The 12,780-nt window shown below is 30.6% G+C and overlaps 1 protein-coding gene across 2 annotated transcripts in view; it reads left to right on the top strand.

Moving 5' to 3' along the window:
- Positions 1 to 2,050: 2,050 nt before the first annotated feature.
- Positions 2,051 to 12,780, top strand: part of LOC117181584 (5-phosphohydroxy-L-lysine phospho-lyase) — a 55,554-nt gene continuing 44,824 nt past the window's right edge. The window contains exon 1 of one of the 2 annotated variants that reach the window (XM_033374424.1): positions 2,051 to 2,143. In XM_033374424.1, coding sequence (XP_033230315.1) covers positions 2,068 to 2,143 — 76 coding nt within the window. In that variant the 5' untranslated portion in view covers positions 2,051 to 2,067. Of the gene's footprint in view, positions 2,144 to 2,211; positions 2,345 to 12,780 lie in introns of those variants that run through there. The other variant, XM_033374425.1, reaches the window with a different exon arrangement.

Genomic DNA, 12,780 nt, shown 5'->3' with positions numbered 1-12,780 from the left:
AATACAGAAAGATTACACAAACAAATTGATAAAGCAATGAGATAACACACTCAAAAAAGCAAGTCAACACAACCTACGAAAGAAAGAGAGAGAAAAATGACCACCACCCTACCCTCAATCCAAGGTGTCACAGAACAAACAGGAAGAATTCTCAACAAAGACTACATCCAAACCATATTTAAACCACCTACGAAAATAGGACAACTACTAAATAACCCTAAAGATAAAAAGGCACCCCTCAGTGATCCAGGAGTATATAAAATCCCTTGTTCTTGTGGCAAAGTCTATATTGGAGAAACCGAGAGAGCGGTGAGCCAACGTATGAAAGAACATGAAAGTAAAGTCAGGCTAAAACATTTCACGCAATCAGCACTAGCTGAACATCATATCGAAACAGGACATAACATTTTATTTGATGAAACAACAGTCATTGCAAAAACACACAACAAATTTCCAAGAAATCATACAGAAGCAATCGAAATCTTAGAAAACCCTAATAACATCAATAGGGACAGTGGATATAATACCAATCCGATTTGGCTTTCCGTTCTCCCGGATTTTTAAAAAAAGACTTGATTGGTCAATCAAGTTCGATCAGTCCCCATGGTGGGCCGCTCTGGCCAATCACAGGTATCGTAGAAAGTATACCTAAGAACATCATGAGCTGATACCTCAGTTTCAGATCAGCCCTGAAGATGTGAACTGCAATGTTCACGAAACGTCCGCAAACAATTCGTAGTTTTTTACACGAGAGAAACCCGAAATATCTCTTTTTATCAAAATGAATCATCGTGAAAGCATAAAATCTAAATAGTTGAATTTTTAACTAAAAAGGTCAAATTTGATCAGAAAATGGAATTGTGCAATTAAAAAAAAAAGATCTTGTTAGTATAAAAAATACGCATAAATAATAAAGAAAGAAGAGAGTCGGTTAGGATGTCTTCCTGTTTCTCCCTCTTTTTCAATTTTATATATCTGCCTTAAATGAGTCGTTTTACAATGTTGTTTTAAAAGATATTTCTCTTAATTTAACTCTTTGTAAAATTGATTTTCTTGAGTATTTGTTTTAAAAAAACAGTGTTTTACGAAACGTAATGCTTTTTAGACCTTGTTGTGCAGTTTTGTGGCACAATTAGTTTTTGAAAAGTTCATGCTGGTTTAAAAAATGTACTTTCAAATATTAAACGGAGACATTAAGCCATACACCATGTGTCGTTCTCTATAGCGTTCAATTCTTTTGATGTTCTCAAAATTTTTCTTCTTGTTCAACCAAAAAAAAAAAAAAAAGAAAACAACAAATTAAAAAAAGAGTTAAATTTTTTACCAAAAAAAAGAATATTTCGTTAAAATGAGGAACCAGGAACGATAAAAATGCATTTTTACCAAATTACTTCATCGTTGGACCAAAAATTTGAATTTGTTTACCAAATTGTTAAACTTTTGTTTTTTAATATTTCATGGACATGAGAATACCTTAAGTGAGAAATTATTTTGACCAAGTACCCCCTTCCCCCTTTAAAATAGCACGGAAATATCGTTGACCTCTCCACCCCCGCCCGCACCTTCTCAAAATATTTTGCGTAATTTGTGCACGGCTCCCAAAGATGATGTCAAAATTGACGTATGTTATAATAAACTGTCAAATTGACATGCCAGACATTGGTGCGAGATACAGAGTGGAAACATAAGATCTTCAATATGGAAAAAGAACATGAATTAATTTGAAGATTAATATTATATATAATCTTTTCCAATCCTTCAAATATTAATATTTTTTATAATTTGTTCCCATTTCCCAGTGAAATAGAAAAAAGTGAAGGTAGTTCAAAAAATACTGGCCGGAGGGGGGTCGTCGTTTTCGCCACTCTGTAGATGCGTGTCTGTTCCATAGCCGACAATGAGCCTCCGGGTCGTTATCGTTTTCCTCGATCGTAAGTCATAAGCAATAAATGAGATAAAAGAGAAAATAAAGATTGCTAAACGAAGAGAGGGGATTTGTGAGAATAACGACTTTGGTGCTGCGCGCGCAACTCCCCGCTTTTACCCGCTAACTTTGAGACGCTATAAATGACGTCATTGAGTAGGTCGCAACACATAGTTGACAACTGCATTCAGAAGTCGAGGAACAGTCGACTTGATTCAGGTAACACTGCACTGCACTCACTACTATACCTACTACTACTTGCTTACACACTTCCTACCTATCTTCCTTCCGATCGCTCGGTCTTTATTCATTCGGTCTCTTTCACTCTTCATTCATTGAACAATCACGATATCTCTCACTCCGAGAACGTGTTATTCATATCGCCTGCAATTCTTGTAACTCCTCGTTAAATTCTTACTGGTAATGTGAAATTTTTTTTATAATATAATATTAATTTATTATTGTACTTTTTTGTAATATTTCATTAAAAGTTTCAAAAGCAGGTCATTTCAAAATGTTTAAAACTTGACCAGACATATTTTTTACGAAATCAATAATTTCAAGTTTTATTTAAATTTTTTAAATTTCGATTTCCAAAGGTATCACATACATGTATTACATTTTTCAAATCAGAACTTTTCGTCGATTGTACTTTTCTTTTTAAGCAAGCCTGCATTAAAAAGGCATTCATAACCGATATTATAGTTTAATGGCTGCATCTTTTCGCTTCAGAGAGTAGTTTTAGGAAAAATTTTTACCATACATGTATGCCAAAAACTATAAAAATGCGATCATTAGAGTTGCCTATAAATTCACTCAAATTCACTAAAGTTGTAAGAGATGTCAATTTCTAATTTTCAAGTTTAGCGATTTATATTTTTCATCAAATAATAACGTATATTATACTAAATAAAAAAATTCATCGACAGAATTTTAGTGAACTCTTTGTTTTTCTGTGACATAAATATTTAGAAGGCTAATAAAGTGCATTTTAATTTCTGCGGTACAGTGAGTTTTTGCGATCTTTATTTTAATGGGTTTCATGAATTATTTTGAGAAATATTCCTTTTATATAGAAATATTGTATATTGCACAGAAAAAGGTGATAGTGTTATGTGAAAACTGACTAGCGGTTTTCTTTAAATCACGTTTGAAGTCTGCGTACAGGATAACTTTTGAAAGACTAATCGGATTAGATTTTGCTTTGCCGCGTCTTGAAGAACGAAAGGAAAGGTTGAGTTCGTTAATCAGCATTTATTGACCAACGGTTCTGGTTTTAACCACAGAAAAAATACTGAAAAATAAAAAATTCCATTTTGCAGTTAAACTATTCAAGATACGAAAAAAATTAATACACAATAATTTTTTTACCAAAAAATATTCATAACTTTGTTTTTATTGATTTTTTATTACGACGGGAAATTTTGTTTTAATTGTAAAGAATGGGATTAAAATGAAACAATAAAATTTTTGGAATAATGACACAATAGACAAAAAAATTAATGGACAATATTTGTTCAACCGAAAAATATTCACAAACTTGTTGACAATTATTTTTTCACAAGACGCGTATTTTTTGTTTTAATCGTAAAAATGAAATGAAATAACATTTTTGGATAAAGTACACAAGGTACGAAACAAAATGAATAGACAAAAGTTGTTCGGCCAAAAAGGATATAAATTTGTTGTAAATTAAAAAAAAAACGAAAATACATAAAAAATAAACAAATGCAATTTTTGGAAAAACGACACAAGATACAATGAAATTTTAATTAACAAAATTTTTGCCTAAATTATATCTACAGATTTCCTTGAAACCACTTTACACTAGGAGGCGTATTTTTTGTTTCAATCTTAAAAGGACATAACTTTGAAAATAAATTTAATTTATGAAAAAACTACACAAAACGCATTGAACTATTTAATACAAAAATTATTTGCCTAAATTAGGTCAAAGAATTTGTTTTCGATGTTATTTATTAGGATGCACTGTTTTTTATTATTAAAACAAGACAATAAAAATGCGTCTATTTCAATATTCATGCATATTATGAATATAATAAAGTTGAACGTAATGCAGAAAAGTTTTGGAATTTGACAAATTTCAATCGAATGCGAAGCTCGCAATATGTGATGAGAATGTGTTCATTAAAGCTGCAGAAGCTTTAAAAAAAGGAAATTCACAATCATAAAAATGCAGTTGTCGATTGTTTGACTTTTAATTTTAAAAGGTATGTGTACTTGTGAAAAACTGTTAAGCAAATTGCTTTTATTTCTTCGAAAGTTAAATTTATGAACACATGTACGCATTGTATCAGTTTAGATTGAATAAAAAGGTTGAGCGCGCCTATGGCGCGCGACGGCTGGTTCTTGCGCTTCGCGCTCGATGTCGTATTTATCTCGCGCTTCACGCTTGATTATGTATTTACCTCGCGCTACGCGCTCGGTCTTTATTTTTTCGTATATTCTTGCGCAAACATTTTAAAATTAAGACTCAAAACATCCACCACTGTAATTTTGTGATTGTGAATTCTCTTTCGGTAAAAGAGCTTAGCTCGAGAATTTGAGCGCACCTACGGCACGCGACTGATGGCAATCGCATTCCGCGCTTGGTCTTTGCATTTCTTCCGAATTCGCGCACACACCTTTTAAAACCAAAGGTGAACGGACTGACAACTGTAATTTTGTGATTTTGAACTCTCTTTTGTTAAAGCTTTTTTGGTTTTAACGAACACATTCTCATCACCTGTCTCGTGCTTTGCACTCGATTTTGTCCAACATGTCAAATTTTCTACATTATATATAACACTTTTATATCAATTATAATACATTTTTTATGTAACTCTGCCTGGGATTACTTATTAAAAAATTGCAAAATAAAAAGCAAATTGTATTTATCATGATTATTTTTGTATTTGTTTCTTATTTTGCTTTAAATTGTATCCTAAGCTGCTCTGAAACGTGTATCATTTCAATAAATGTATATAATTACAATTCATAATATGCAAGTTAATTTTCGAATTTTTAATCTTATGTCTTACGATTAAAAGCAACTCTACTCGTCCTATCGAAAAATGATTAATAATAAATTTATAGATCTTTTTAGGCGAACAACTTTTGTCTGGTAATTTAAGTTCATACCTTGTGTCGTTTTTTCAAACAAATTTAATATTTTTATTTTGAATGTTATTTTTTACGACTAAAGCAGAAACTACGTGTCCCATAAAATATTATAGCTCTTTTTTGGATAAACAAGTTTTATCTCATTTTTTTTCGTAGCGTTTATCGAAAAGTGATTTATTATAAATTTGTAGTTCTTTCTAGGGCGCGCGATTTGAGCTTTTTCATGTTTTTCGTATCCTGCATAATTTGACCAAAAAATGGAATTTTTCGATTTTTTATTATTTTTGGTACGATTAAATTTGGAATTTTCAACCTTATCGACGAAATTAAAAAAGTTGTTATTATAATCTGGTAGGGCTTTCAAAAAGCAAATTTTTTCTTCTCCTGACTTTTTTTCATATCATGCGTTGTTTGGCTTAAAATGTTCATGTTAGTTTGTTTTTTTGGATTTTAAAAATGCTCTCACTGACAATTTTCTTTTTATAGACAAAAGTCAGAAGGATAAACTGGTTAAGTTTTTAAGTACTATGAGCAACCGTGCATAGAATTTTTACATCTTCAAAAAGTGTGATTTCAAAATTTTTTTGTACGATCAAATTTGGAATTTTCAACTTTTTGACCAAATTGAAAAAGTTGTTATCATAATCTTGTAGGGCTTTCAAAAAGCAACGTTTTTCTCTTATAGACTTTTTTTTGTATCATGCGTTGTTTGGCTTAAATTTTTCATTTTAGTCTGCTTTTTTGGATTTTGAAAATACTATAACTCTAGTAATTTTTGATTTTTCGAAAAAAGTCATTAGGATAAATTGTTAAATTTTTTGAATACTATGAATAACTGTACAGAGAATTTTTGAATTTTTAAAAAAGTTTTCTCAAAAATATTCAAAATGTGCCGGCTGACGAACTTGACCTTTAGTTCAGGACACTAAACAAGCGTACCAAAGGGCAGTCTAACAGATTAATTTTTTCAAAAGTATCGTGTTCACAGACAGACATACATACATACAGACATACAGTCATACAGACAGACACATTCGTAAAAACCTGTTTTCGGATTCAGGGGGTCTTAAAACGTGGACATTTGACAAATTAACATCTTACTTGATAAATTTGAAAAAAATGAGTCAAAGTAGGTGGTGAGATCCTGCAAGCAATGGTTCCGTAGCCTCTTGAGATGTTAATTAAAATCTTACCAGATATCTTAAAACAAAATATTTCTTAATTTTGTAAAAAATGGTGTTTGAAAACAAGTATGTAAAATAAATGTTTGTAACAAAAATATTATAAAAAAGAACTCTTAAAAAACAAATTCTATTTAACTGGAAAAAATGTTTGAAATGTTGAAAAAAATGCAAATTATTTATTAAAATTATTTTCCTTTAATAAATTTTAATTAAGTCTTGCAAGTTCGGAAGTTTAAACTTTTGCGTTTATACCCTTTCACTGTTGGCGCTTATGCCCTTTTAAATTTTAAACTTTGGCGTTTGTGCCTTTTCTCTTGGTAAAATATTGGCGATTATGCTCTTTTAAAATTTCAAACTTTGACGCATTTTGGTTTGCCAAATGTTGGTTCTTATATCCTTTTGCAATTCCAAACATATGCTCTCGTGAGCTTTTGCCTTGCTAAATGTTGGCGCTTATACTGTTTTTGGAATTTCAAAACTTTATTTATTAATATGCATTTTGCATTACAACTGCATCAAAACATTTTACGTGAATTAGTTTTTTCAACAAAAAATGTTAAAACTGTACAGAATCGTAGATTTTTATGTTAACTACAAAAATGGTTTTTGTCTATTATTTTGGTTTAAATTTCATTATTGAGTGATTAAATTAAAATGTTTGAATTCACTCAATGATTAGGTCATCACCAGCTTCAACTTAAATATATACTTTGTATAAATGTGTCTGAGAAATGCCACTTTCATGCACCTGTGCACCTGAGAGTATTATTTATAATCAAATGAACAATAGCTGATCCACTATAAAGTATTAAATCAGCTCTAGTTAAACTACTATTTTCTAAATAAAAAAGTTAGATTTTTTAAATATACCTGTAACACTTTTCGTACGAAGGTAAGTGGACTGACCCAGCAGCTATATTGATTTGTTTCAAGGCGATGCATCTTCGAGGTTAATCAACATATTTTAAATTTACTTTTGGCCCGCTCGCAGTAAAAACAAAGTGTGAATCTAAGTCTAATTTCAGGGTATCATATATCTGTAACAAAAATTGGCCTTAAAAGTATGAATGGTAACTCTCGATGAGTTGTCGTTTCCCTCGGACTTGGGTTACGAAACATCACCTACTATCAATTATTTTTACAGTTTTGCGGCAAAAACAATGGAGGAGTTTCGTACCCCTACTACGAGCGAGGTTGAACCCTATCTTCAAGTTAACTGCAACAAAATTTATTCCAGAATTTTTACTGTGCTATTTGGCATTGCAGATTCTTTTAAAATCTAACACAGAACTTTGAAAATTGTTGAATAAACAGAATTCTTGCTATTTATTCAAACAAGATATAAACTGAATTTTCTTCCAAGAATACAAGTTTTTTGTTAATTGATATTAGCAAATTAGGAATATTAGCAATCTTTGATTTTATTAAAAAAGATATATTTTTTCCACTAAAAACGGAAAAATATGCATTTAGAAAAAAATCAAAATTTCAAATTTGATTAAAGGAACAAGTTTTTATATCGGAAAATATTGAAAGTATCTTGCTTCGTTCCCTCAAAAGGGGAAAAGAAATTAAACATGATTTTGAATTTTTTGAGAGAAACAGACTTTAAAAAAAGCCATATATTTCTCAAAACAAAATATATACACTGGAACCGCAATATAGTCCCGAGATCTTTGCTATTGGTCTCATATCGCGAACGAGTATTTCTCAAAAATTCCCACCCACGATACTCGGTGCGTCCTTTTAAAAGGATGCAGTGCGCCTGTTTCACATATATTGAGATTCAAAATTTATTTTTTTAAAATTCGGAGTATCTAGGTTTTAATAATAAGAAATCTAAGATTAACTATTTGGCGTATGATACTTACAAAAATTGGTATTTAATTTGTAAATGTTCTTTAAAAATGGGTAAATATAAACACTATTTGGTGTTGGTTTAAAAAATTCAAGAATATATACATACTTTTATTAGAAAAATCAATTTCATGTCAATAATGGATATTAAAATATTTCTCTTTCACAGTTTATAATAAATTCCTGTCATAAAAATTACAAAAGTGATTGAAGTTTTTATAAAGTTTTACATAGGAAATTCAAAAAGGAGATTAATTTTAATATAAATGTTTCTTTGTATTTGTTTTTCTCTGCTTTTCTTATATTTTACAAATTTGAAAGTGATAACTTTTTCCTTTAAACAGTGCTTTTAACATTTCTGAAATGTACAGCATGCATTTTTTCTTTGATTGATAAAATTATTTAAACATTTTTATTATTTAAGAATTATAATACTAAAATGAAAAATCATGGTCCTCTAATATTTAAAGATGATCTTTTAAAATGCATCTAAAAAAATTTTTACAGAAAATAAGTAGACTTTGAAAGGTATTTACTATTACGTATATTCAAGTAAGTATTGAGAGAAAAATGTTTCTCTTTAAATCTGAAATTTTAACAAAATATTGATTTTTATTAAAAATATTGATATAATTCTTTATGATTGCTAATAGCATATTTTACGAAATATTGAGTAATATAGATATCGATTTTTATTAAAATCTATCATTGTTCATTCATAAACCTGCCACTAAAAAATTGAAATGTGGTGTGTAAATGCTTATAGTATTACAGTTTCCAAAATTAATGTTGAACAGCATTAATAACACAGCCACACAAAAAAAGTGTGCGGATCTGGTAACAAGACACACGTATTCCTATGGATTTTGGGGTGCTGAATTCAAATTCGGTATCAAAAATCACCCATCACGTCATGGTTGAGCCATAACCTCAAAAAAGGACGAAAAATCATGCACTGAGGCAAATAAATCTCAAAATAATGCCAGTGATGCAAATTGTCACTTTAAACACATGTCGACAACTGTGAAGGATCAACCCTTGCCTAATATCAACTTATTTAACATAACTTTACCCAAGAGAACCTGAACTCACCTAACCTGAATAAACAGAAATTTATTGAACTGCACGTAAAGCTCTGGAAGTATATTTTCCCAGTAGCAAATGTGTGCTACATCGAATGGGTCAACTCGATCCTAACCTAGAAATAAATCTAACCTAGCCTAACCTAACCTAACCTCACGAAACACAATTAAACTGATTGTGTTGTCCCGTTATGTTTGCGTTCCGTTTGAATTAGCTTGGGCTTAACCCGCAAAGAGGTCAAACCTATCCTAACCTAAAAAACCTGACCTAACCTAACCTAACCTAACTTAAATTCACGTAACACAATTAAACTCATTGTGTTGTCCCGTTGTGTTTGCGGTACCGATTCATTCAGCTTCGGCGGAACCTACATAGAGGTTTAACCTATCCTAACCTAACAAAACCTGACCTAACCTAACCTAGCCGAATGAAATTCAACCACACTTGTAGCTATGTAAGCGTACGGTTCTCAGTCTTAAATGTGTGCTATATTTAATAGGTTAAGTCGATCTTAACCTACAAATGAATCTAACTTAACAGAACCTAACGAAATTTTACTTAACGCAACACAAATTAACTTAAGTGTTCCCGTTGTAACACAATATAATTCATTCCAGACATTTACTGCTATTAATGTCAAAATATGAAAGTACGCAAAAACAGGGTTGCCAGCGTAATCGGTTAGGTTAGGTCAGGTTTTGTAAGGTTAGTATAGGTTAAACCTCTATGTACGTTAAGCCGAAGCTGAATGAAATGGTACCTCAAACACAACGGGACAACACAATCAGTTTAATTGTGTTTCGTGAGGTTAGGTTAGGTTAGGTTAGGCTAGGTTTGATTTATTTCTAGGTTAGGCTCGAGTTGACCCATTCGATGTAGCACACATTTGCTACTGGGAAAATATGCTTCCAGAGGTTTACGTGTAGTTCAATAAATTTCTGTTAATTCAGGTTATGTGAGGTCAGGTTCTGTTGGGTAAAGTTATATTAAATAAGTTGATATCAGGCAAGGGTTGATCCTTTACAGTTGTCGACATGTTTTTGAAGTGAAAATTTGCATCTCTGGCACTATTTTGAAATTTATTTGCCTCAGTGCATGATTTTTCGTCATTTTTTGAGGTTATGGCTCAACCATGACGTGATGGTTGATTTTTGATACCGAATTTGAATTCAGCACCTCAAAATCCATAGGAATACGTGTGTCTTGTTACCAGATCCGCACACTTTGTTTTTTTTGTGTGGCTGTGTAATTCATTAGAAATTAATATGAGGTAAATGTTTGCATTGGCTTCAATAATTAATCGATTAATAAAATAGAAATATGACTTTGTCATTCGAATAACTAATTATCAAATATTGATCGATACTTACGTAATAATTCCTTCTTTCATACTATTTTAATGAATTATCTACATACATTATTCAGTGCAAAATATACATAGTCTAAAATGCCATGAATCACTCGTTTTATAATTCTGCTACATTTGATTTATTGACTGTAATACGGCTTTAAAAATACAAATATTATTTATAGATCTAGCAGTAAATTTACCTGCGCCGAGCGCGCGCTAACTTCCGCAGATTTCTATTTCCTACTATTAAAAATATAAACAATTTAAAAATCTAATAAAAAAACCGTTTAAAATTAGAGAAATTATTTGATTACTGAGGAATCAATTTCAGGTAGCACTATTTTAATTTTAAACAACGCAATTTTCAATTTTTCTATTTTAAATCGTTTTTTTAAATCTTCATATCAAAATCGACCTATTTGAAGATATTACATTGGAAATTAAGAATAAAAAGAGAGTTTGAAATGTTTAATATTGTACAACATTTAAAAATTAAAAATAATTCAATTTTCAAGGCTTGGTTTTTGAATATTTTTATTTCAAAGGCTCAAATTTCATCAATTATTTTCTGAATTTTTCATTTCTTTGAAGAATGTGAAAAAGGGAATTTTGTACTTTTAAAATTGAAACCCAATAATTTGGTATATTTAAATTTAATATTATTCAATATTATACTGATTATCAAGGCTTCCAATATTAATTTTTGCAATTTTGAAAGATTTAATAGTGAAATTGTCCTGAAATTTTTGATATTTGAATTTGAATCTACAAAACTTTAAAAATTTAAATTGGAAACATTAAAAAATGAAGAAATCTAAAAAATTAGAATTGCACAAAAAGTGTCATATCATGTATGTATCAAATGAATTTTATAGGTATTGGATATATATATTTTTTTTACTAAAAAACCTGATTTCAGTCTTCAGAAAAATCAATGTTATTCCCACCGTTCAAAAGTGATGAATTTTATTTATTAAGAACCTTTAAAGTTTAGTCATTCTAAAAACGTTGATGATTATGTTTATGAATTGTAAGCTTTAAAAATGAACTATCTCAAAATTCAAGCATAAAAGTTAAACAATTCCAAACTTCGTTGAAAATTAAAGTATGCTTGATCCAGATTTTGAAACTGAGTCAATAAAAAATAATATTTTTTTCAGAAGAAATGAATTGAAGATTCTTATATAATAATGATAATAATAATCTCGGCGGCTCAGTTGGTTAAACACTGGGGCTTTACCTTAGAGGTCCGGGGTTCGATCCCTGAACTGGTACCTTTGGAAATTTTTCTCAGTACCTTTAGCGAGGTTCTGGTGATTCGGAACCCACTTTAAGCTGTAGCCCCCCCCCTCCTCATCGTGTACTTGGCTGCAACCCAGTCCGTTAATGGTGGAGTAAAAATCAGGCTTCGTCCATTATGTCGGGGCAGACTGCTCTCATCAGATCACTTGATTGCATGATAAAAAAGCGTCTCTAATAAAAATCCAACTCTAACCAAAAATGCCTTCGACATGCTGGGCAGTAACCACCTTAAGTCTGTAATGACATTTCAAATAATAATAATAATAAATTCACCAACTCTTAACAGAAATCCTTTCGGTATATTGGACTGTAGTTATCATCTTCAGCCAGATAGGAAAATGATCCAACTCAAAATAATCCAACTCTTTAAAAAATCCTTTCGAAATATTGGGATGTAATCATCTTCAGCCTGATTGAAAAATGAGCTTCATTTTTAGATAATAATAATAGGTTTCAAATTAAAGACCTATAAATAGTACTTAATTTTACTTTTATTTTTCTTCAGTCTTCTAAGAAAAATATATTTTTTATATTTTCGTTTGAAAAAACACTACTTTCTCATAAAAATGCAATAAAACTAAAAAACTTTTAATCAGCATAACATATTTTTGAACAAAACTAATTATATTTAGGCTATGATGCTGTTAGGATTCATTTACGTCTGAATAAATTAATTGAAATGACCTCGGTTGGATATAAGTTGATAATTATGACATACAGCGCCGCGGGCCAATTAAATTTCGAAGTGATAATAATTGTTTCAACGTGCATTGCACTTAGCTCACGAAAATCGAACCTACACAACGTAAACTAGATGCCTTTGAAACACACAAGTCGATATCACTTAATCGATGTTTATCGTATTTTAGCGTTTAATCGAAAATGGGCTTTCTGTGGCGTATCACACTAGGGGCTTTTATGGTTAGTCAGATTTACTCACGTATCAATTAATCGTT

The sequence above is a fragment of the Belonocnema kinseyi genome, chromosome 10, assembly GCF_010883055.1.
Source record: "Belonocnema kinseyi isolate 2016_QV_RU_SX_M_011 chromosome 10, B_treatae_v1, whole genome shotgun sequence".
Taxonomy (NCBI): Eukaryota; Metazoa; Arthropoda; class Insecta; order Hymenoptera; family Cynipidae; genus Belonocnema; species Belonocnema kinseyi.
The sequence above is the reverse complement of the archived record's forward strand: the minus strand, read 5'-3'. Positions and strand labels throughout refer to the sequence as shown.